General features: G+C 48.3%; 1 protein-coding gene across 2 annotated transcripts in view; it reads left to right on the forward strand.

Moving 5' to 3' along the window:
* The window catches only part of LOC147258006 (voltage-dependent T-type calcium channel subunit alpha-1I-like), a 117,970-nt gene that overhangs the window by 80,132 nt on the left and 12,808 nt on the right, over nt 1-25,030 (forward strand). For both annotated transcript variants that reach the window (XM_086212310.1, XM_086212311.1), the window contains 13 exons: nt 250-428; nt 1,071-1,197; nt 2,208-2,333; nt 3,590-3,679; nt 7,147-7,339; nt 8,541-8,692; nt 9,183-9,292; nt 11,593-11,726; nt 13,314-13,384; nt 14,968-15,046; nt 15,323-15,444; nt 16,563-17,012; nt 24,503-24,643. In XM_086212310.1, the coding sequence (XP_086068436.1) occupies nt 250-428; nt 1,071-1,197; nt 2,208-2,333; nt 3,590-3,679; nt 7,147-7,339; nt 8,541-8,692; nt 9,183-9,292; nt 11,593-11,726; nt 13,314-13,384; nt 14,968-15,046; nt 15,323-15,444; nt 16,563-17,012; nt 24,503-24,643 (1,974 nt within the window). The remainder of the gene's footprint in view (nt 1-249; nt 429-1,070; nt 1,198-2,207; nt 2,334-3,589; nt 3,680-7,146; nt 7,340-8,540; nt 8,693-9,182; nt 9,293-11,592; nt 11,727-13,313; nt 13,385-14,967; nt 15,047-15,322; nt 15,445-16,562; nt 17,013-24,502; nt 24,644-25,030) is intronic.

Consider the following 25,030-nt stretch of genomic DNA (forward strand, 5'->3'; position numbering starts at 1 on the left):
TCCTCCTCCCATATTTTACTTTCATCTTACGGTTTGCAAACCTCCTCTCCCCTCAACCAGTGAGCAGCTGACATGCAATGCAGTACCGGTTTGGGAGGCTAAAAAAGAAATCTGAATATCAAAAAGTGTGTGTGTGTGTGTGTGTGTGTGTGTGTGTGTGTGTGTGTGTGTGTGTGTGTGTGTGTGTTTGTGTGTGTGTGTGTGTGAATCCGGCCCCTGTTGCATGCATGTCTCCCTTCATCTCCCCAGGTGGTGTCCATGGGTCTGTACTTGGGGGAAACAGCCTATCTAAGGAGTAGCTGGAACATCCTCGATGGTTTCCTGGTGTTCGTGTCTCTCATTGACATTGTGGTGTCCATGGCAGGCGGGGCAAAGATTCTCGGGGTGCTCCGCGTTCTCAGGTTGCTCAGGACGCTGCGTCCCCTCAGGTGAGGAGGGAGGAATCTCCATGGTTCTCAATAGTTCTGAGGGATTCACTGTGAAATGGTGGCAGGTTCGAGGCTGATGTTGTTCTGCATTTATCACAATAATGACATCACAAACACCTGCGGCAGAAAATAAACACGGCTCTTTGGCCTGAGGGTGGTCTTCTCCACATTTGATTGCCAAATTATGATGAGTGTTTGTACATGTAGTTATTGGAGTATCATATCAAACGAATATCTCGCCATCACACTCGGAATGCAGACTGGGAATGTTGGGCCTCAATCATGAGACGTTCCAAACGTTCATGAAACAACCCCCAGCAGGGGCTCCCACAGGGAGGGGGAGGTGATTCCGTGACTGGTTTCACACACGTTACACCCACAACACACAGAATGCCCCCCGATGATGACACCGATGACCATGAACTGGTACGAATGAATGGACTCGCCCTAAAATCACATGCACCCTCATCCATGTGCTCAAGCATCATGGAGCTCCATTCAGCTGAGGTCTAGTTGAGCTCAGATTGACCTGCATGCTGTTAGCGAAGGGCCCTGAAACAGACTTCCTCTCTGATGTATTCATTTGTCTCTGTCAGCCTGAGCCTCCGCCGCCGTCTCTAACAGTCTCCGTTGGTCTTGCAGGGTAATCAGCAGAGCTCCGGGGCTGAAGCTGGTAGTTGAGACGCTTATTACCTCCCTGAAGCCCATCGGCAACATTGTCCTCATCTGCTGTGCCTTCTTCATCATCTTTGGGATTCTTGGCGTGCAGGTAAACAGCGTCCATGTGCTCTCACCTGAGCACTTTATTTCATTGACTCTGGGATCTCACAAACCTTCATCAATTTTGCAGAGCCCTCTGCTAAACATTTAATTGGACCTCAGACGGCCAAACTTTTACAGATATAAAGTGGCCTTACGGTGCAGGCTCAGGGTTCACTGTGGACACGTCAGACTTAAGTGGGTCAGATGTGCTTTCTGGGACGCGTTTATTCTCTATTTTAACTTTTATTTAGGGCAAATAACCAAAGGAAGGAAAAGGAGGATTAAACATAAAAACTAAAATGAAATTAGGCCGGGTGCCTTTGTTTGCTCACAAATATGTAATCACATTCTCCCAGCATCGCTAAGATGCTAATTAGAGCAGAATGCAACAGGAGCAGGAGGAACACACCGCAGCGCAACAACCCAACAAGTGCCGGTAATTCTCCTCCACATCAAACTGCAGATTCTTTGTCGAGCCTGGCACTTGTAGGAGGAAGCGGTTGCACCCCTGAACTTCAAGCACATCAGGGAAAATAGCTTCAGAAATGAATGCGTATTCACCAATAATTGGCTTAGAAGGTTAGTGAACAAAAGAAAAGATACACTCCATCAAGGCAGATTTTATTTTTCATCTATCTGTCAATCTTGCACCCCCCCAATACTGTTTCACATAATTATTCTCTCTTCATCTTCAGCTTTGCAATATTTTACTCCACTCTTGAATGATTGAGAATTTAAAACGTCTTTTCTCAGGAGGAAGACCACATTGTTGCTATCATGTGTTTTCGGAGTGTAATTAGTCTGCGTGTGCAAACAGGAGTTCCATAGATTCAGCTCGACTTCAGAAGCACTGAGGGATGAGTGGCTGCGCTCACAAGTGATATCCTGACTTCATCAAAACCAATCTTTGTGTGCCTCCGCCTCTCATTTCACTCCGTGTGTGTGTGTGTGTGTGTGTGTGTGTGTGTGTGTGTGCGTGCGTGCGTGCGTGCGTGCGTGTGTGTGTTTTGTTCCCAGTTATTCAAAGGCAAATTCTACTACTGTGTGGGTTTGGACGTGAAGAACATCACCAACAAATCGGACTGTCTGGCGTCCAACTATCGATGGGTTCACCACAAATACAACTTTGACAATCTTGGACAGGTAGGAGGGAGAAGAAGACATCACACGCAGGCGGTCTGGATTCCCTGGGCAACACAAATACTCCAACAATTCTGCACATACCGTTAAAAATGATCGTAATGATCAGGGCCCTCAACAGGATACTACAAAACACCATTTTAAATCGGGATATTTCCATATTTTTATAGCAAAAGATAAAATCGTCATCTGGCGCGACGTGTTGCCAATGAGCCATCTGAATATTTGAGGACGGACCCAGATTTGACACAGTCATGGAGTAGCTAGGAAACACGTGCACATCTATGAAAACCGTTTCAACAAGCACGCTCATCACATAATTCGCAGTCCAACAACAGTCTGCTAATTATGCTAACCAACAACCAGGCTAACTAGTGAATCCAGTCAACAACGGTCATGTTGCACCGGCAAAACAGCCAGATAATCCCGATCCAGTCAAACGTAGGGATGCAGGATGTCAGATTATTTGTTGATATCCAATGAACTGAACTAATTTGGCCGTTAACCAATGTTGATATTATGAAAATAACTTTATAAAATCAAGTTCTTATGATTTTACATCCTGTAAAACACGTTAGCATTAAGAATGTTCAAAATGGTTTGGAAAATTCCATACATTATATATTTACTCCACTGTTTCCTCATCATACAGGACGGATGATGAGCGAAGATGCCGATGATGTGATCATATTATTGTGCATCTGTAGTCAGATGTTCAGTCCAACATTGCATCCATAGAAACTGATGAAATGAGTCACAATTAGCTACGGCAGTAACGGAATGGGAAGCGTGTTTGGAGCTCAGAAAAACATGGCAATAAAAAAACAGCAGTGGCAGCGCACGCACAAGTTTGAAATTTGAAAAAGAAGAAGTCATCAAGACTTAAAAAGCCCTCCATTTGTGTGTGGACACCTCCAGTCAGAGCCAGCTGGGTGTTTCCTGAGATCAGGTCCGCTTATTAGATGGAGCAGATTGAAACAACAAGGTTTTGATGAAGAGTCGCCGATAGCAACAAGCTGCCACAGACTGTTGTTGTTGCCACGGCGACAGCGACAAACACTGAGCTGTTAAATTCTTCTCTGATGGATTCGATTGCTTGATTGATCGTGGCTGGATCATCATTGTAGCACGGGTGCTTCCTTCTTACTGTGTGTGTTGCTTTCCGTCAGCCGGTCCATTGAGTCCTGCGACGGTAAGTAACCAGTTCCAGATTCGATCAAGGGTCCTGGGTACATCAGTGTTTTGTGTGTTCCCTCCAGGCTCTCATGTCCTTGTTTGTGCTGGCCTCTAAAGACGGCTGGGTCAACATCATGTACCATGGACTGGACGCCGTGGGGATAGACCAGCAGGTAACAGACGCTGCACCACAGTGGAAAGACCAGAGAATCTCACTGGTATTGGGTTTGCTGTGCCTCACTGTTCAGATTCAGATAACTTTATTTATCCCCGAGGGGCAATTAAGATCACAACTTGGTCTTTGTTGAGACCAAACTAGAGCTGAGATCAGGGGGCAAATCCACAGGTCGGTCTGCGGTTCTGCTCTCACCAACGGTCAAGTAACGGAGGTCTGATTTTGAAGTTCTCATTGCCAGTAACGACAAGCTGGATGGATCAGAATGAAACAGCTTCCTGTTCTGTAATTCCACGTCACGGTGAGCCTGCAGTACCGAAATACAAACTCTGTAGTTGGTGTGAGTTTCCGGGAGTTGAGGTCAGGATCCGGGTGCTGGTGGAGGCGGAGGCTGGCTGCACCAGAGGGACCCAGGGGGAGGAAATGAGCTGGCAGGCCGGCTGGTGAAGGCTGTGGGCAGACAGGCTGGTGGAGGGGGAGCAGACTTTCCTGCGCTGGAGCTGAAGACAGCCAGGCTGAGCGATGAGGAGGAGGAAGGTGCCGGGAATATCGACGTATATCATCATGTCTTACTTATTATCCTCATAGGACCCTTGTGAGTCTCATAACATCTCTGAAGCCGTAAATGTAAGCATAGAGAACTCACATTCGAGTGTTCTGCCGTGAACATTTTAGACTTGCTGTTAGGCTCCTCCTCTTATATTTGGGGGGGCCATGTTCAGATCGGGTTTGGTTCAGGCACAGAGACACGTGATCATGTTGGGTGACGATGATGTTTGCATTCCAAACCATCGCGCCTGTCATCCAAGAACAAGGAAAGAGTTCGGAAAACCTGACCTGTTTTACCGCGCCATGCTACAAGTGAGCCCCACCAAAGGGTCGCATCAAATTTTTTTGGACTGCAAACGGTGGAGTGAGGGACGGTCTTCCAGTCGCAACAAAACCACTGGCAACAGAACATGAACAGACATTAGAACAACGTTCTCCTCCTGCTGTTGTAACGAGGGTCAAACTGAGCCTCCAGCACCAAAGTCTCGCGTTGGTCTGAACCCTCCTTCAGCCAGTAGATGGCGCATGTCACTGAAACATCAATATTGGTCGTTTTCGCCACGTCTTGAGAGGACAGTCTTCCTCCATCTTTCCATTTTCTGCCATTCATTTGGGTTCAGGTTTCCGTGGAAGCGGTCCTGTTAAACTTCTCAGGGAATCCCAGTCATTCTCAGCCAGATGGGATATGAAATCCGTCCTTCTGCTCGTTTGCGGGATCTCTCCCTACGCCGCATGTGCCCAGAACGCCTCCACATGAAGCAAACCTAATTAGCTGTCAATTCCAGAAGCTTTACTCCACGCTCCTCCTGCGTGTTTACTTCATGCACCATCTTAAAAACTGCTGTGCTTCCATGTAGTTCCTGCATTCCCTCACCCAAGTTGCCAAGTAGAATGACACAAATTCCCAATTCAACTGAAAGTTGCGTCATCAGGGTGTCGGTGTGGATTTCGTCGCATCGTATCACCAAATATAAATGCGGGGGAAATGGCGTCGTCAAACCTGGCCAATCATTGGCTGATCGTCCAATCACCAAGATTGTCATTTTCAATTTTTCCACACCAGACAGAGTAAAAGGGGGAAAAAAAGCATAAGGTACAGATTGTGGGATGCAACTAAAACTAGTTTAAATGGGGCGTGGCGTGTCTCCCCCAGGGACATACCTGGGTGGGTGGGTGTCTTTGCCGCAGAGGCTGATGTCGGGTCATGGGCGTCGCCATGTTAGGTCAGCTGACTTCCTGTCAGCCTCTCTGAGATCGTCTTTGGCCTCCTGAGAAACGTTCACCCTCTCCATCTCCCTGCCAGTGAGGAGCAGACCGTGCGAGTCCTGCCACCCGCCTCCAACCTGCAGAAACTCATTTCTATGGTGATTTTTAATCAGCAGTATTATAGGCTCATACATATTTACGACAAAGTGGAATATATACGTATTTATACATATCATAATTCTTGAGCAACAAATTAATTCTATATGGAATCCGACTTTGAGAACTCCCAGTGGTTTCTCCAGGCTCACCGAGGGGAGGGGTGATTTCAAATGTTTCTAGTTTGTAAATGAATTTCTGCTGTAACGACCCAACAGTGTAAAGCCTGGCATTCTAGGGGAGGTTTGGCTCTTCCTCCTCAACATCGCTAATGATTTCCACAGGCTCAGACAGGTGAGATGACAGTCGCAAATGAGTCCTCTGAAGCGGCGGCAATGTGAACCGACTCCCTGTGGAATTGGTTTCATTTGAAATCTATGAGGTAAACTATGGGAGGGGGGGGGGGCATTATTCCCTGCCTCTGGGGGACAAGTCCAACATGCCTCTGGGGGACAAGTCCAACATGCCTCTGAATGACTAATCCCATTTCCACTCCACCCTGCGCTGTCAACACTCAGCGCTCTTCCAAATTGAAAATCTGACTCTCATGTTGGGTTTTTTACAGCCCCTGAACTTGATCTTTGTTTGGAAATGACTCCTGGTAACTGACTCCTCTCCCAGCCATCCCAGTCTTTTCTTCACATAGACTTCTTCCTCTTCTTCCTCTTCTTCTTCTTCTTCCTCCTCTTCTTCTTCTCCATCCATCCTCCCTGACTACTCGGGTCTCAGGGTACCTTGGGTTGTCCTGGCTCACATGTGACATAATTACTTTCCATGTAGGCAGACAGTCACAGGTTCCTCCAACATCAGTTCCACATTCCACAAACCTGAAGTTTCCCGAGTCCAGCGGCTGGATTTAAAGGAGTTCGGTTCCTGGATGGTCTGCCTGGTTCTGGTGAGCGTGGAAGCTCAGGAGCCCCTCGGGGGAACTGCTTTCACTGCTGAACTTCACGTTGATCAAAGTCAGTGGCTTGGTTTACATGTTGGGGAATATTCAGATATTAACCCCATCAAGTCGCTAATCTGATTGCCAGCTAACGACCTTAACCTCATATGCGAAAATTAGATAAAGACGTGGAGTTTTCTGATCTCCGTCTCATTGTTTCTGTGTGTGGTGGACTTCTCTACACTTTAATCACAAGTTTCCACCTCATTTTGTGACACGTACATCAGTCAAACTGATACACGGCGCTGGTCCAGCTTCCAGCCTCTAAACTCTGGATTATTATGTAGGCGTGTCTTCAGTCATTAGTCAGACTTTGCTCTGTAGGAATACATGAATATGGAACTTGTTTATCATGAGCATGTTAATTGAAATAATTCTGCTGGTGGATGGGGAAGTTTCCAGGGGCGCGTGTAGCCACCTGGCGCTCCCTCTCTTCTTCCTCGTTCTCTGAATTCACGGATGCCCTCGTCTCTCATTCTCACTTTTCTGGGTGCTGTTTTTCCTGGGGAGTCACAACACATCAGTCTCTGTCTTCTCTCCTTTATCCCGCCTTTCCTTGTTCCTTTTCTCCTTTTCTATCCTTACTGTCTCCCCTTCTCCTCTGCCAGCCGGTGACCAACAACAATCCATGGATGCTCCTCTACTTCATCTCCTTCCTCCTCATCGTCAGCTTCTTCGTCCTCAACATGTTCGTGGGTGTGGTGGTGGAGAACTTCCACAAGTGTCGGCAGCACCAGGAGGTGGAGGAGGCCAGGCGCCGCGAGGAGAAACGCCAGCGCCGCATGGAGAAGAAGAGGAGGAGTAAGAGCGTCAGAGAAGAAGAGTGGGAGTAATGAGTGATGGTTGAAGGAGAAGAGGAGGCTTTGAAGCTTTGGCAGAGAGATAGGAAGAAGGATTAGGTGGCTTATCTGATACGGCTGCCTTGTTCCTACATGGTCATAATTAAGGTTGGAGCTGGGGTTATGGTGGGGGGGGGGGGTAATTATGATATTGTAGGAACAACACCAACACAGTGATATCAGATCATGTGGATTAGTTAGGGAAGGATTAAAAGGTGTGAAGAGAAGGAAGGACAAAAGATAAAAAAGGAGGACAGATTGAAAGAGTAAGAGGATAAAAGGAATGGAGGAAGCTGAGGGAGCGGTGGGAGGAGGAGCCCAGTTATGAAAGAGGAAGTGAGAGGTGCAGGAGTGAGTCTTAGGGCCTGCAGAGTAGTTCAAGACTTCAATTCCTGCTGGGAGTTTTGTAGTCAACAGCAGTTTAATATTTCAGTGTTTTTGAAAACCCGCCGTCACGGACAAGTGGCTAAGCAGACGCAGACTTTGAGCGTCATCATGCCGAACTTGCTGAAGCTGGGCGTGGCCTCCTTCCCTCATAGCGCAATGTTTGCTTTCTCTTTTAGCAAATTCAAGATTATCCTATGAAACAAAACATGTACATCTAACAGTTTTGTTTGCCCCAGAGTTTCTGCAGTCGTCCAAAATCCAGAGCAACAATCCCATTTGTTTTTAGTCCAGGGAACCGGGGGATGCTAACTTCCTGTTGGACTACAGAAATGCATCATCCCTGCGGCGCTCTGTTCTGTACTTTTGGTGGGAAAAGGTATGCAGTGGTGCAGGGAAGTGATGAAGAAGACAGGAAGGGGAGAAATGTCTTACACGCACAAATACACTCAAATCTGCTGGAATGTTTGATGTTAATGCAGTGGAAGTGAGGTGACCAAGCAGGAATTTCTACCACTGAGAGATCCACTCAGAAAATCTTCATACGCACTGAAACTCCTCCACTCATTTCCCCTCATGTCTGCTCTTCATTTGCTCTTTCTCTGTTTTTTTAACTTTCCTTGGCGTGAATGAATCACTTCCATCCGTGCATCGTTTCACCTTTTCCACCTTTTCCACCTTTTCCTATCAAATAAATCTACTCTTCCATTTTACTTCATCCCCCCATCCTACACTTCCTTTCTCCATCCATCTCCTCCTCTTCTGCTCTCTCCCTGCAGAGGCCCAGAAGCTGCCGTACTACTCGTCGTATGGCCGGGCCCGGTTGGCCATCCACGCCCTGTGCACCAGCCATTACCTGGACCTGGTCATCACCTTCATCATCTGCATCAACGTCATCACCATGTCTCTGGAGCACTACGGCCAGCCGCAGGTGAGCAGGCGTCAGGGTCAGGGTCAGGACGTGGGGGTGGCAGAGGGGAGAGGTGCTGCTGTGGCGTTGAGCGATGGAAGGAAAGTCTGCCAACCTGCAGTGAGAACAAGCAGAGACCTGAACTGGGGATCGACACGAAAACCTTCAGTGTGTAAGAAGAAAAAAACCCATCAGAAAGAGTTTTCTGTTCCTGTCTGATTCTCTCTCCTTCCCTGACTGCGATTATTTCAGTGGCACAACAAATAGTGAGCACGTCAGGTATCCTGATAATTCACCATCAAATACTGCTTTTGTATTCAAGTATTTCTTCATACTTTAGTCATGTTTGAGATCAGATCTCACATTGATTTATAAAAACTCAACGTTTGACCCTGAGAAGTATGAGGTGCTCTCAGAGGTTCCTCAAGGCTCTGTCAAAGTATGCGTGTGTAAACAATGCAGTATTGCTTTGTACTTTTTTTGAGTACTGTACGTTTGTTCTCCACCCCAGTCTCTGGAGACTGCGCTGAAGTACTGCAACTACTTTTTCACCTCCACCTTCGTCATCGAGGCCTCGCTGAAGCTGGTGGCCTTTGGATTTCGGCGCTTCTTCAAGGACAGGTACAGAGGAGGCTCCGGCTCCGTCGCTTCTGCTTGTTTGTCCGCCTCTTGACAGAAGATCAACCGCCATCTCATTTGAATGTTCCGTCTAAATAAAGCTGGTTGAAGATTTAACAGCAGCAGCTTCCATTGCGACCCATAAGATTCTCTCTGGAGAAACCCGGAATGTTCCAGAATGCCTCGGCGCACCACGGCTCTGAGCTAGGACAGATGGAGGCACAGATAAATGAAAAATATAGACAATACTGACAAATGCTGTAAGGTTTGTCAAGTAATCCGTCCATCGTCATCTTCCGCTTATTCCTACACATTAAGGGTCGTGGGGGGTGGAGCCTATTCCAGCGTCAACGGGCGAGAGGCGGGGTTCACCCTGGACAGGTCGCCAGTCCATCGCAGGGCCAACACACAGAGACAAACAACCATTCACACTCACATTCACACCTACGGTCAATTTAGAGAATCAATCAGCCTCGTCCCCAAATTGATGTCTTTGGACTGTGGAGGAAGCTGGAGTACCAGAGAGAACCCAGCAGGAACAGGGAGAACATGGAGACTCACCCAGAAAGATCCTGTGCCCGAGCCGGGACTTGAACCCGGAACCTTCTTGTCAAGTAATATAACATTTAATACTTTATAGTGAAAGTCGTGGATTTACCGTGTACTCAGCTGAATGCATCGCTGTCATGAACGCTCTGCTGGTGCAGGGAATTGAGTTTTTGATACATTTCAATATCCACGTCAACGGCGAGCCAGCCAGCGAGGGAGCAGCTGGGACGTGTTGCTGAATGTGATTGGAGAAACTTAACGCTGTAGATTTGTATTATTACAGCTGCCGAGCCATTTTTAGAGTCGTGGGTGTGCTGAAGGTAATGGCTGTTCGTTATTTTTATCCCCATATTTTATTCTTCCTAATCTGTTTTAGCCTTCTTTATGTGTCTGTCTCGTACTGCTGATAAACATTTTAAGGCCCCCTGCTTACCCCCCTCCCCCCTCCAGTCTACTTAATGGCTGCCTTAACTCCTTTTTCTATTTGCTGTCTTCACACTGTCCTTTTTGGAAAGTCCAGGATTTATTAGGTAACCCAGTTTTCCGCGTGTTTACACCCAGCGAGCCCCGTGTGCAGCAGTCCTGCTGCTCTGGTACTGAGATCTTATCTTGGACAAGACACATTAACTGCACAGGAATAGACCTCAGGCAGCAATTCTGCAGTAAACGGAGCTGAAAAAAAACCAAGGAACTTGGACAGATAATAAAAATGTGAATTGGGTATTTAAGGAGGCGTAAACTCCTGTCATCACGAGCTCAGAGGTTACAGCTCAGGTAGAAACAGAAATGGACTCAGCTCCCCAGGGAGCTCAGGATTTGATAGCAAATCACAGAAATCACTGGCACAGGTGGCAGCCATATTGAAATTATGCAAATAAAAAAATGTCCCGTGCTTATTTACTCATATCATTCAGAAATGTTGCCAGGTGACTCAGGAATGATTCAGATGATTCGTGCGAGCGGACAGCCCACGGACACCTTCGCCTTCCAGACCCAGAGCTTATCAGCGCTGCTCGCATCTCTGGAGGTTCTGATTAAATCAACCCCGGACCTTCCCACGCCCTCGCTGGCTGGACGTTAAAGTAGCAGGGCGGCACAGCGACCGTGTTTGGCTTCCTGTATCTTCATTGTGGCGTTAGTGACAGCTGGATTGGATAGCGCTTTTAGTTTTAAAATGCTAAGAGACGGAATAATAAGAAATGCAGATGTGATGATGATGAGGCTGCAAGGTTTTCAGAGAAGTCTTCTGGTGTGAACATCAATATTCATGACAGGAGCTGGCCTTCAGATATGATGGTCCATTCTTCTGCCAAGTCACTTGGAGGGGAATCATGCAAATGATGCAGAAAGTTGGTGTAGAACATTAATATTCATTGGAGAATTAACATATCATAGACCTTGATATGTGCAACCAGGAAATCCTGAGCCACCAGATAAAACTCACAATTCCCGCTCAGGCCCACGTCTCTGTTTCTGGGCCAGGTGGTTGTTATTTTCACTCGGTTTTAAAATGCGTCTCAGACGAGATCGCAAGTGTTTTCGAGCACCAGGAGGATGCAGTCACGCAGGCCACTGGCTGAGCTGGAGCGTAAATACGCCATGAGTTCTGGACCCAGCGTCGATGCTGAGCGGGTCCCCCTTCCACTCCCAGAAATGCTTTGAGCCATTGAGGCGTGGACTCCACCATACCTCTGGCAGCTTTGAAAACTATGATGTGTGTGCGTGTGCGTGTGTGTGCGTGTGTGTGTGTGCAGGTGGAACCAGCTGGACCTGGCCATCGTGTTGCTGTCAGTGATGGGCATCACACTGGAGGAGATCGAGATCAATGCCTCCCTTCCGATCAACCCCACCATCATCAGGATCATGAGGGTGCTCAGGATAGCTCGAGGTACAGGCACACATGCACACACGCACACACACACACACACACACACACACACTAACTACAGAAATGAAATGTCGGCACTTAGAGTAGTGACAAATATTCATCTAGATGTGTAATTACTGATTTATTTCGCGGTACTTTACGGTGGTGTTATATTTCAAACTTTAACCTTCACCCCCCTGTTGGACTGGCACATTTTTGAAGATGTTGTCTCTCTTCTGTTTTACACATCGCCGACTCTTGACGTGGGCGGTGCGGTCAAAGCTACTGAACGGAACACAGAAACCAGGAACATCCAAGCGCCACGTTTTCTCCCTTGCTGACAGATTCTGTTCTAAATGCAGGAGGAGTGTCGGTAGAGACGAGGTTTTCACTGCGTCTGACGTGTCTTCGGGGTTTGCCATGCAGCTGTTCTACGCATCAGTCGCCGTACTGCTACCAGGCTGTGAGCGGGCTCCAGTAAAGGCTTGTAGAGCTAGCTATGAAGAGTTTCATGTGGATATTCCACACGTGTCGCTGTCCACTTAATTAGCCCCTCACCCCGAGCTAATCAGCAGCGTTAAACAGCTCCTACGGGGATGCTTCAGTCCGATGAGGCAATGAGACGGGGCTGGTACTGTATGTGCAGGGGAGGACGCTGTGTGCTCGGTTCTACCTGGCCAGCCACAGGTGTTCACGTACACTCACCTACAGGATCGCACATGCATATGCACGTCTCATTTATAGCTCCATTGTCTTTATTGTCCCAACAGCAGATATCCCATTCTGTCCCCCACCACTGGTTTGATTATTCTGTGAATATTACAGGCTTTTCTGGACTCGGCCAATTACTCTTAGCTGCACGTTGAGGAGGATAAAGGCTAATTACATCAATCTTACTTAATCCTTGCCCTCTTAACATCACCCGCTGCCCTCCATTATACTACCTAGGGACTGCTGAGTGGACCCATGGGTAATATGCTAATTAAACAGCAGCTGGTAATTAACAAGCAAGTGGGGTATTTGATGATTAGTGTAAGGATGAGACGGTGAATTGGAGTATTTCCTATCAGCTTGTAATGTTTTACCTCTCTGGAAAGAATAATATTTCATAATTATCCACATCCTCCTCCTCGAAGCTTTGAAGTGCAGTGAAGAAGAGATTCAGCGACACCCGTTTGCTATCGTTTCGACGGTACAAAACAGCTGGATAATGATATGGAAAGTCTACTAAACCACCACGTCAACTCTCGCTCGCGCACACGCACACACACACGCACACACACACCAACCATCCTCGCAGAAGTCCGTCTCCCAGGAGGCTTTATTGTCTAAGCGGCTGTTTCTGATCCGAGTGCGCCTGCGTTCTCCTCTCTGCTACCAGCATCAGCCATCTTCCTTTAGAAATTGGACCAGTGGGAGTAGAGTAGAGCGTCTAACGGAGAGCCGTCGATCGATCTTTCTCTGCCGATGCCTCTTACGAGCGTGATTGTTTCCTCATGACCCTGCGCTGTCTTTCTCTCCTTCTGTCCTCTGTCTTTGTCTCTGATCACGAAGATGTGCCAGAAGTGACACAGCTTCAGCTGACCACCGTGTTTTCTCTCTCTCCAGTGTTGAAGTTGCTGAAAATGGCAACTGGAATGAGAGCTCTGCTGGACACGGTGGTCCAGGCTTTGCCTCAGGTACGTCGTCTGAGCACACACACGCGAAAACACCTTCAACACACAACCACAGCAGTCTCAGTCTATGGATGTGGGGAGCAGCGCCTCCTCCACGAGGGGCTTTTGACCTGAACGTCCCTGCCGTCTCTGCGTGAGAGCGGCAACAGAACCGGATTCTAGGATCAGACCTTTGGGGGCTCAGCCGTTAATGAGAGTCTAACCAGCTCACAGTGAGGTGTAGAACAGTTCTGCTGCCTTGTTATAGCATAAATAAATCAACAATTCTGCCTCGCCTTGCAATGTTAAGATGTGAGGAACACACACAAACACACACACACACACACACACACACACACACACACACACACACACACATCCTCCCAAGCTTATCACAAGGACAGACAAGAGTTAATTAACGTTTATGTTCTGATAGGAGCTCCCTGGGATTTACGACGTTCAGGAACTCTGGTCATAACTGAATTCTTGATCCCCTTGTTCCAGCACGTTCCACTAACGTTCCTCACCAACCTTCAAGCATGCAGGAAAACTAAAGACCTTTGTGGCATTCCTGTGGATATTTTCTTTCAGTTCCTACTTTCTTAATGAGACAAGCGAAGAGGTTCTGCTCCCTTGGTACACGATAGCCCTTCCTCTACAGCCGTTAACTTTCTGCTTGTCTGGATTTAGTTGCTCTGCTCTGGATTCTGGAAATTGCAGAAAATAGAACAAACCTCTTGTGCATTAAGGAAATGTCAGGGAGCTTTTTTTCCCCAGGCCAGTTTAATCAACTGGCTCTTGCTGATGTGTCTCTGCTACTTTACAACCAAAAGTGTAAGCGATTAACGTCACAGTGTCCGACTTCTTTATTGTGTTATTGTTTAAAATACGACTGTTTCCTTCGCGATTTAGAGATTTGAGCTGCTGCTTTCAGTCGTCGTAACTCTTCCGCGTGCGCAGTGACATCCTAACCACATGCAAATATCACGGGACATCTAACAACAACTATGACAACCGCAGTTTTTAATTATCATTTACCGTTTGGTTTTGCTGGTCATCTCACTGAGCTTTACTCTCAGGAGAGACCTGTTAAAGGCAGACACTCAGCACAACAGCAACAGTTCCAGACAGACACAAAAAACCCTCAGGTGAAGCAGAGTAAAACACTCAAAACAAGTTCTAAAACTTGACGGGACCGAAGACCCGGGAGGAAACCCTCCGGTCCGACGTTGAGCTTCTGAAATATTTCCAGACAGACGAGTGAGCAGAAAACTGCCCCGTTTCTCAACCTAAGGAGCAAATAAAAAAAAGAAGAAAAAAAAAGGCCGTGATCTTCTAATTTTGCTGCAAGTTTCCAAACTTCCAAAAGTATCAGTCCAGATTATTGTCTCTTTGTAACACAGTGCTGAACATCTGCCCAAACACACCAGAGCAGAGGATGTAGTTCCTTTCATGGTCAAATTGCAGGACCTTGAATCTGGAGAGCGCTGCACAGCTAAATGCCGTAGACACTGCTACACTTCATCTCGCAGAGGTGTAAAAAGGCCAGCAGGTATGTGAGTGGTTTCTGCTGGTATGGCGTGGTGACGTGTTGCTTTGCGTGTCAGGTGGGGAACCTGGGCCTGCTCTTCATGTTGCTCTTCTTCATCTACGCTGCTCTGGGAGTGGAGCTGTTTGGAGAGCTGGGTACGTAAGATCAGCGTCACACTCCCATCATGTCATGAAAAGACCCAAGCAAACGGGCGTTAAAAATGCAAAGTTGTGTTCAGAGCCTCCACGACTGGTAAAAACAGCTGGAGGCTAATCAGTGTGTTTGGCCGGCGAGCCTCAGGACCGCCAGTTCGGACGCTTGTGTTTCCCGTTTGTTGTTTCTGTCAGTATCTGTCGTCTTTCTTCCTCCATGGGACTTGGAGGTGTTCAGGTCGCCTTCTTCCTCTGGCCTAACTCTGTCTCTCCTCCCAGTGTGTAACGCAGACTACCCCTGCGAAGGGATGAGCCGCCACGCCACCTTTGAAAATTTTGGAATGGCCTTCCTCACGCTTTTCCAGGTTTCAACCGGTGACAACTGGAACGGCATCATGAAGGTACACTGCATCGGACAGACGGTCAGTTTTGTCTCCTCATGTTTTCCTGTGGATGGTCTAGAGAAACATACATACGAGCTCTGCGCTGTGCCGCCACGTCCGCCGTCAGCACAGCGCAGACACTGAGGGAAGTGTAATTGAGGGTCCTGAGTTCAATTCCGCCACCTGACAAAGTCAAGGTGGCGGAATGAGTCAGTAATAACTGAGTCATTGAGCAGCAAAGTCAATCTGCTTACAACAAAAACCTTGCGAGGATGAATGAAGATTGAATTTGACATCGGCGCCTCCGCTCCTTCTATCAGCTCAATCAACTCTCCCATCTCAAGTACCTCAGGCCTTTAAAACCTCACCTCAGCCCACACTTGAGAGCTGATCAGTGCTGATGAGATGAGTCGCTGACGGCGGATGAGAGCAAGACCGACGCCAGACGAGCGCGCCGGAGGGCTGGAGAAGGTTTCTTCATCACACATGAAGACATTTGAATGTTTCCTTCAAGTGGAGGATTTTAAAATGATCTGAACACGCCAACATTTCCAATATCAACGCATAACCACGTAGTCAGTGACTCAGCAGTCGGCTTCGAGCGCCGTGCTGTTCCTGACTGAAACGATTCCTTTAACGATGACCCGTCTAAAATGACAGATTCAGATTGAATCTAATCCAGCTCGTACCTGTTTCCATCGCTGTCTTCTTAATGAATTCATTTTTAATGGCGTCATCACTCTTGTCGCTCTGTGCTGACTTTAATAAGTGAGTTAATCAAGCGCTCGACTGAATCAGTCAGACAGGACGAGATCATGATGAAGCCAGGACATCAAGCAGTTGCTGGATTCGGCTTTTGTTGGCATGTGGGCCGGATAAAACAGGGAATTCTGGGAAATTCACAGGTGCATTTTTCCTTTTGTTTAATTCATCAAATTCCACAGGGACTGTTCTCTTTTTAAAGACCTCAGACTTCTCTCCAGACGCCTTTTCCTTTTGTTCCATCTCTGGCTGCTGTTCCTCCATTCATGCCTCGTGGTGTCGTGTCGTTGTCTCCACATTTATCACTTCTCTGACTCGCCTCCATTTCAATCTGACCCTTACTCTTCTCTTGTAACTTCTCCTCCACCCACCAGGACACCCTCCGGGAGTGCCCGCCGCGTCACCCGGGCAGCGACTACGGCTGCCACGCTGGGCTGCAGTTCATCTCCCCCATGTACTTCGTGTCCTTTGTGCTCACAGCTCAGTTTGTCCTCATAAACGTGGTGGTGGCCGTCCTCATGAAGCATCTCGACGACTCCAACAAGGAGGCCCAGGAGGACGCTGAGATGGATGCCGAGATTGAGTTGGAGCTGGCTCAGGGAGGCCTCTGCTGTATGATGGGGGGCATCGGGGCCATCGCCGGGGCCACAAGTGCCGCCGCGAGTGGGGCCAGCGTGGGCGGTGGAGTGTCTGGTGCAATTACAGCAGGGACAGCTGGGGGTCCAAGTGGCGTGGTGATTGCACCGCTGCGAGATGGCGGGGGAGGCGGCGTGGTTCAAGAGGGACACGTACATCGGCGATGTCGGCTCTACTCTCCTGCTCAGGTATGGGAGGCTGTCGAGAGAGAGAGCAGCGCTGCCGCAGCCACGCTGTGACTGTGACATTCACATGATACTTGGTTATTCTCACAAAATTGAAAGGGAGGCGTCTGAGGGTCGTGGGAGGTCAAACACACTCACAGGTCTGCAGTAGATTTGGTTCAGGGGCTCAGAGCTGCCAGCTTTGCTCCACAGAGGACGTTTCAGGAGGAAATAAGAACCACAAACACAAATAAACGGAACAAATCTAATCTCACTGTCTGCTCGCCCATCGAGCCTTAAAATCTCAGTCAACAAAGCCTCTGAAACGCTCCTGCTGGGGTAGGACGTCGTGCGGAGGACAGAACAAGACTTTTCATTTGTGTTTCACTTTTATATAACAAGTCTTTGAGAGCCAGCTCTTATTTACAAGGTGAGCTTGGCAAAAGGCAGGAAGAAGTCCCTTGAGGAAAATGGAGGGGTGGAGACTAAAGGGGAAACAAAAGCTAAAAAGCAACAAGCTTTACAGTGTAAAATACAGATGGCCGGCAGCTGCTGGCGTCAAGCAACGAGGCAGAGGGAGCAGACACCTGCAGCTGGACTGACACGCAAGATGAGCAACAAACAGCTCAACAGTGGAGCCGGCACACAAACACAAGAGCAAAGCGGCAATTACCATAAATAAGAATTCAAACAAGCAGCAGGAAATGAACAGCTTAATTAACTGTTGCATACCGTTTACATTGTGTCAGGTTCAGGCTTCGGCGGCCATCTTGGCCTTGAACACGTTGTTAGCTTCGCCCCCGGTACCAGGGAGCAAACAGTGTTGCTGAAGTGGATCCATCCAGCATCACAGCCTTCCTCCCTGCGCTGGTTGGCTTCATCTCCCCCTCATCTCAAAGTCCCTGCAGCGCCCCCCCCAGAATCCACACAGCAGCATCAGGCCGATGAATCATCAGCCACAAAAGTTCCAATTCAACAGTGTAGTCACATGATCACCAAGCTAAAGCCTGACAACGCTAATGTAGGTTTAATGATTTCGACTGGGGTGGCGCTGGTGACGGTGTGAGAGCTGGCAGCTCAGGTAACAACAGCCGCTTTACCCAGGAAGTGACGACCGATAACCAACGATGACCTGAGCCCGAATCAGATTAACAGAAAATGCCATGTTTTTGTTGCTTATGGAGCTTTAAGATGTCTGTGTATGACCGAACACCAGGACTCTCACCGCGTCCTCCCTCCCTCTCTCTCTCTCTGAGCGATCAACTGGTGACAACTCTCCTCTTCGGAAAACAATGCAGTTTACAAAGAGAAGAACCGTATCCTCACATCCGTCAGCTCCCTGCAGCCAGCCTGTTGTTGCTGACGGTTCCCTGCTGAGAACAGACGAGCAAATCAAGTTTGCTGCCAGCTCAAACGTCTCTGTGCTGCCGGAGGTCCCGCCGGCACAGCGGCTAACTTAGCATACCGCCGGTAGCGCTAACAGTCCGTGAGCACAACATCTTAGGTCCACAAACCATTGGTGAAAAGTTTAACAAAACAATATTGCCACCTAAAAGGTGCTGGAATATACAAAGAGAGAGTATTGACTGCTTCTGATCCTCCATGGGCAGGTGAAGTGTGAGCAGCTCCGAGCGGCTCGACGTCAGGCAGGCGGTCAGGAGTGCTCGCGTCAACACGGCAGCTTGTTTCTCAGTGTCATTGTTAATTGAACAAATTCAATTTCCAGACTTTCTTTTTCTTCAGGACTTCGGACTGGATTTTTGGTTTCACAACTATCTTTTGTTTTATGGACTAAATAATCCATGTTGGTGCTGCACCACGGGACTGCACAGCACCTGGAGTTAAGACATGAAACACCACTGGCCTACTTGTGCAAATACAATTATTGATTCCATGATTGCAGGCAATATACAGAGGGCCAGTGCTCTCTCTCTCTCTCTCTCTCTCTCTCTCTCTCACTTACACACACACACACACACACACGCTCGTGCGCGAGCAGTGATGTTAAATGGCCGCTGTCTCTGTGGTTCTAAAAATACCATCAGTGGGAGCAGTGGTGTTGGTGGCTCTCATTCGTCAGCTCGGTGATTGCTGCATCTCACGACAGCGAATCATGACAAGGTACATTCATAATCACGCTCGCATAAAATTATAGCACCTGCAGATGAAGAGTGGTATTTTTAGAAGGAGGCAGAGAGAGAGAGAGCGAGAGAAAGAGTTAAACGAACAAAGTCTCAGGCAATCAAGAAGTGGGGAGAGGGAAAATAGGACACGCAGAAATGAAAAGTTAAAGTAGAGCTGGGGGGGGCAGTTGGAGTCCGAATAACTGACTCACTGTGTTTGACTCGCTGAGTGACCCGGTGCCTCCGTGTGACAGTGACTAAAGGTGTGTTTGCTCCAGGCACACCCACGAGTTTTTACTCCCCAGCTACGGTTCGTCTGGCTGAGTGACAGCGGCGCCGAGTAACCAGCAAGGTGGCTAATTAGCAAAGATCCCCGAACGCACGCACAGACAGCAGAAAGCAAGCGACAGGAGGTTTGTGAACGCAGCGGCCATGTGCAGGTTTGATCCACACACAGCCACCATGCAGAGGCAGCCTGTGTGCTAATGCTCCAGGAATCCATGCTCGCTAACTGCTGCATCTTTGACGACTGGAGAATGAGAGAAACGAACAACGCCACACCGCAAAAAGCACGAACGCAGCTGAATCGCGAACAGAGGAGCTGCTCCGCCGCCCAGATTGCTTCTCTCCCATTTTGGGGGGGGGGGGGGGGGGGGCTTTTATCAAATAAATGTTTAGGAAGACACAAACTTGTAAAAGTCTGATGACGAGTAGCTGAACGCACTGGAGTAGTTTGTGTACTTTCCCACACAAGTTCCACTCTTTCACAAAAATCTTCAGCTGATCACTCAGAGCAACCGGCTCGACCGCCTCTTGGCTCCGAGGTGTCGCCTTTCTTTCGGCGGTCTTCTGAATCGGCGCGATGACAAAATCCTCCTCCTGGCCTCGTCGGTGTCATTTAGGAACACAAAACCAAACAGCATTTTTTGAACAGGCAGTTCTACGATGCAGTTGCGAACACCCCAGGTTCAGACCCGGTCCCTCACGCGTCCCTCCAATATTGTTGACGTAAAATCGTTCACAAGGAAATACTTCATCAACGTCTGGTATTGATCCCAGAAGTTTTCCAGATGAGGCCACAGCACTTTTACAGTTTTTAAAGGTTACTTTCCATGTGGCTCGCTACAATATACAGAACGGAGTGTTAACAGTATAGGTTGGACAACAGTATAGATCAGAGGGGAAACTGACAGAAGATCAGGACGTAAAGAAAAAGGCCAAATTACAAATCCATCTTCTGCTTCAGCGCCACGGACGGCTCCATGGATTTATCAATATGCAGCTCGGCGAGGTGGCGGATATTTCAGAGCCACGGTCAGAGTCATAGATTCTCTGCACAAAGCTCAGTCAGATAAAGGAGCAGTGAGTCAGGCGGACTCGTATTTTCGGCGAAGCTACCCGTGCGGCCTCTCTGCTCCGAGGAGATGCTGAGGTAAACAAGGGAGAGCCACTCTGGTTATTTTTGGTTGAGCGGCGTTGGGGATGTGTTCATTCAAGATGCTTTTAGGAGTCACCTCCGCTCCGTGTGTGGCTGCACACGGAGGGCTTTCAACCCAGAGTTCTGTCTTTTGTACTCGGTGGAGACCAAATGAAATTAACTTTGCCGTCAACCTTAAAGAGCAACTCTCCGGCTGAGATGGAGGGAGGGGAGAACAGTAGGAGAACATTTGGACGCAGCAGTGATGACGTGAGTGGGTGGCAGGCTTCGCCTCAGTCTCATTGTGCTGATAGCTCATTGTCAGCCGACTGGTATTTTTATCCAGGATGTGACTAAAAGGAGACGCGAACTAGGAGGAGCTCGCTCTCTCGCTCTCTCTCTGTCTGCTTTAGTATAATGTGCTTCTCTGATGGGATGAACTAGCATTTTAATATTTTCAGATTAAAAGCACAGTCCAGGGCCTCTTTTTCAGGCTAAGCTCCGGCTGAGATGATGATCCTTTTAACAAAATAAATCAATAGTTTGGACGAACCTGAACAAGTAAAATCAAATGCAATAAATGAGCACAACTTATTAGACGAGCGTCACATGACCCTTCTTCATTTATCACCTCAGGGATCAGATTAAGAGATGTGTGTGTGTGTGTGTGTGTGTGTGTGTGTGTGTGTGTGTGTGTGTGTGTGTGTAGAGGGAGAGAGAGCGAAACATATACAGAAATAGTCTCTTCTAGAGGCTGCTTACGATTGGAAAAGAGCTCCAGTTGAGGGAAAACACAAGCCAAACACAAAGCTCATTAAATCTATTTGCTTTTGCATCTCATTGAGGTACTAAGTACATTAAGTCCATTAAGTACATGAAGTACATTAAGTACACACTGTGGTGGTTCAGTCTCTCTGTAGCTGCCTAGTTTTCTGGGCTCTCTCGGGCTCCTGTGGAGAGAGAGAGAGAGAGACGGGCCTCTTCAGTGTGAGAGCTGCTCAGGTGGCGAAGTCCACAGAAGAACCCAGCAAGTGTCAGGACGGGACTTTCATCTCTTTGTCCCTGCCTCGTTATGCTAATGAAGAAGACGAAGGCTCCGATTCCCTGTATCATGCAGTTCGCCGGGAAAAACCCCCCAAAACAGTCCATTCAAATCTCGGGCATCTTAAATAATATCTCACATCACCGAGATGATTCAGAACCACCAGGTGCCTGCGTGAACATCCAGAGAGGTGCGGCTCGCTCTGATCGCCTCACCTGTTCATGCTGAGGCTTCTTTAGACCTCAGCCGTCCAAACTAGTCAGGAAATTACTCAGGCGACAGGGGCGCGAACTCACTGCATTAACCACGAGTGCTGGGTTCACTGTTGCGTTCAGGCCTGCTGATCTGCAGCATCCACCTTGCAGTGCCGCTGCTGAGTCGGCAGCCTTTAATGAGCCCGGCAGGGCGGAGGTCGCCCAGGCTCGCCTGAGGGCTTGGTATCTGTGAGTGAGGACTGGGTGACCACTGAGATTCTGGAATGACCTCGGCGAGAAGGCCTCTATAGAGAGATTCATTCACAGAAACTGACAGGGAGGTTCGTGTAAAGGTGGAATAAAAACAAAAGAGTTTCGAAGACTCACACACCGTGTCGGACGATGTCATGTGACTCGGGAGGTTGTAGAAGACCATCTTGAAGCCTTGTATGTGACGTTTTGGTCATGCCATCCTGTTGTTCACCATATTTGGATGGAAGGGTGGAGCTAAGGAGGACACACACGACCACACCAGAAGGCAAAGCTCTCAGTCTGCCAGTGGTTCCTCCCCCAGCTGTCCTCCCCCCACCGGGAAGTTGCTATGAAGTGGTTGAATGAAGCTCGCGCAGGCTGCAGCGTGGGGGTAGCGGTCGCTAGCACTAGCTACAATAACACTGAACATTTGAGGCACACAAACCTTTATTGACAACACACCTCCAGTTTGTGATGCAAAACACAGTTTCTAGAGCCGGGCTCAGTCCGTCCACTCAGGTCCTGTTTGTTTACTTGTGGTGAGATTTCCAAAATAAAACGTCTGAGAAGTGAGGTCCCGGTCAAAGGAAGGAGTGATGAGTTTTGGATGAGGGTCTCCTCTCAGAGACAGATGACATTTTGTGACCGTTCTCCGTTGTCAGGGTAACATATTGAAAGGTCTTCGCAACTTCAGCTGAGACATGCACGAACGCTCCCAGCTGTTCTAGTTTACATGACATCAAAAGTTCGAGTCACAATGTCAAAGAAAAATTGCAATACAAAAACATGCTGGATGGCAGCATCAGCCTGCCATGGGTGGAAGTGTCTGGAACAGCTGGCTGTCGGCTGTCCCACTGAATATTGTTTTTCATTTGCAACTCTATGTCAGAAAATCCAAATCAGAGTACTTTGAAAACAAAATCCCTCCGTTCTCTTCCTGTAAAGACACTTAGAATGCTTGATGGGGTGTTTTTGTTTTCTGACCAATGAGAGGCCGTGACGAGTCCCTCCGTCACTTTGTGTTTTGACCAGAAACACATAAATGTCCAGAAACACGCTGGCTTACATGTCTGGAGGATGTGAAGGAACTGGAGGGGGAATGAGATGGGAGGGCCGGGCTGAGGGCAGCCTGGCAGTACAGCGGATCAAACTGGGTCCCGGGCCCCTTTGACCAGCGGCAGGCCCCCAGCCAAGCCAAGCCAAGCAATCTGCTTGACTCACCCTCACTCTGCATCTGCGGAAGAGAAAGCGCTGGGTGGAGCAGTGCCAACCGAGCAGCAGGAGAAAGCGAGCGAACACGGAAGAGCAGAACATCCAGACGGCTCGATTCAGAGAGAGAGAAGAAAAACAGAGTGCAAAAGAGAGAGTTTCACTCCAAACATATTCAGCACCGCTGTTTCAGAGCTGCTAGTCAGAGCAACGATTCTTGGCCCTGATGTCCCTGGCACGAACACAAATAACAAGTTACTTTTATTTTGGATTTTACGATCAAGCCCCTGCAGAGGTGGTGTCAAACCCTGGCTGTTTTTCTGAAATGTTAAATATCCAAACAACTTGGAGTGCACGATTGTGTTGGTGGAATCTAGAGGACAGTGATTCTGCTCAGCAGAACGTTTGAGGTCCATTTCATGACCCTAGGACGATACAAACTGGCGGTGAGAAGAATGAAAGAGATTCAGAGCAAACATTTGAATGACTTTAAACTCACAAGTGTGTGTGACTCATCCAGAGTCAGATGAGCATTTAGAAAAACCAGAGCGGCTAATTAAGCCTTCTTTTTCTGATCCAGTCTTGATGCTTCAGACTGATCTCTTTTGATCCGTTGGATTCTCTGAACCGACCCGCTGGCTTCTTCACACAGGAGCCTGACAGTCACGTCCGGTCCTCCGGTACTCAGTGGAGCCACAGAACCGTCTTCTAGAGCAAAGAAGCTCCTAACAAGGGGAATGTGCAGTTTATCCTGCAGAACTGTGATTCATCTGCCTCTTTGTCTTGACTCAAAGGAGGACAAAATGAAAGATTTCTGTCTTGCACCTGTCAACAGTGGCTCAAAATAACTCCACCAGACGGGGAGTCATCGTACAACAGAAGTAGAAACAGTGGAGTGGGAGAGATTTTAGATGAGATGCTCGACAACCAGACAGCAACTGGACCGACGGGAGCTTTTCGCTTGTAACTGTTACATTCGTGCTGCACGGCGTCCATGACATCTCATAAACTTTTGCAGTGATGCGGAATCTGAGTCGAAGTCCCAGGAGCTCTTGGTTCAGAACCGCATCTCAGACTCATCAGCACAGACAACATACGTGTTCCAACTTCCCAAACTATGAAGGGAACGTAGAAGAGACCGACAGAATCATACATCCCTGTGTCGTGAATAGAGAGGAAGTTGTTTGTGCTAATCACAACAACCAAAAAGTCAATGGTTTTTGTGTGTGTGTGTGTGTGTGTGTGTGTGTGTGCGCGCGCGCATGTGTGTTTTACAGGAGAGCCAGTGGCTGGACAGTGTATCCCTGCTAATTAAGGACTCCCTGGAAGGGGACATGATTGACAACCTCTCGGGTTCAGTTTTCCACCACTACAGTTCTCCCCCTGTCTGTAAGGACTGTAAGGGACACCCACCAGAGGTAAAGAGGGGCCACACAATAAACACACCTTCCCTCTGTCCTTCCCCGTCGAGCTAACAGGCTAAAGAGAGCGACCAGATTCAAGCGGTTGCTGCTCAGTCCAGGATCGTCTTGTTAGCATCACGCAGGCTTCTATTATTTTCGATTCTGCTTCCATTCTCTGTTTACGCGCCCGCGCATCAGGAGCAGGAACGTTGTGTTTCCTCCTGTGAGACCTCAGAAGCACCGTGTCCACTAACATGTGCCCTGCCCCCCCATTGCTGTGCTTCATTTGCCCGCCAATCCGCGACTAGAACCCACGTACGCAGTATGTTTTTCGCCTTAGTTTACAAAAGTCTGGAAGGATCTAAAGTACTACTGCTGGCAGCGTGTTCTTTCAGTGAAGCA

This window comes from Aulostomus chinensis, chromosome 8, assembly GCF_037954235.1.
Source record: "Aulostomus chinensis isolate RoL2024-O1b breed Wild chromosome 8, RoL_Achi_v1.0, whole genome shotgun sequence".
Taxonomy (NCBI): domain Eukaryota; kingdom Metazoa; phylum Chordata; class Actinopteri; order Syngnathiformes; family Aulostomidae; genus Aulostomus; species Aulostomus chinensis.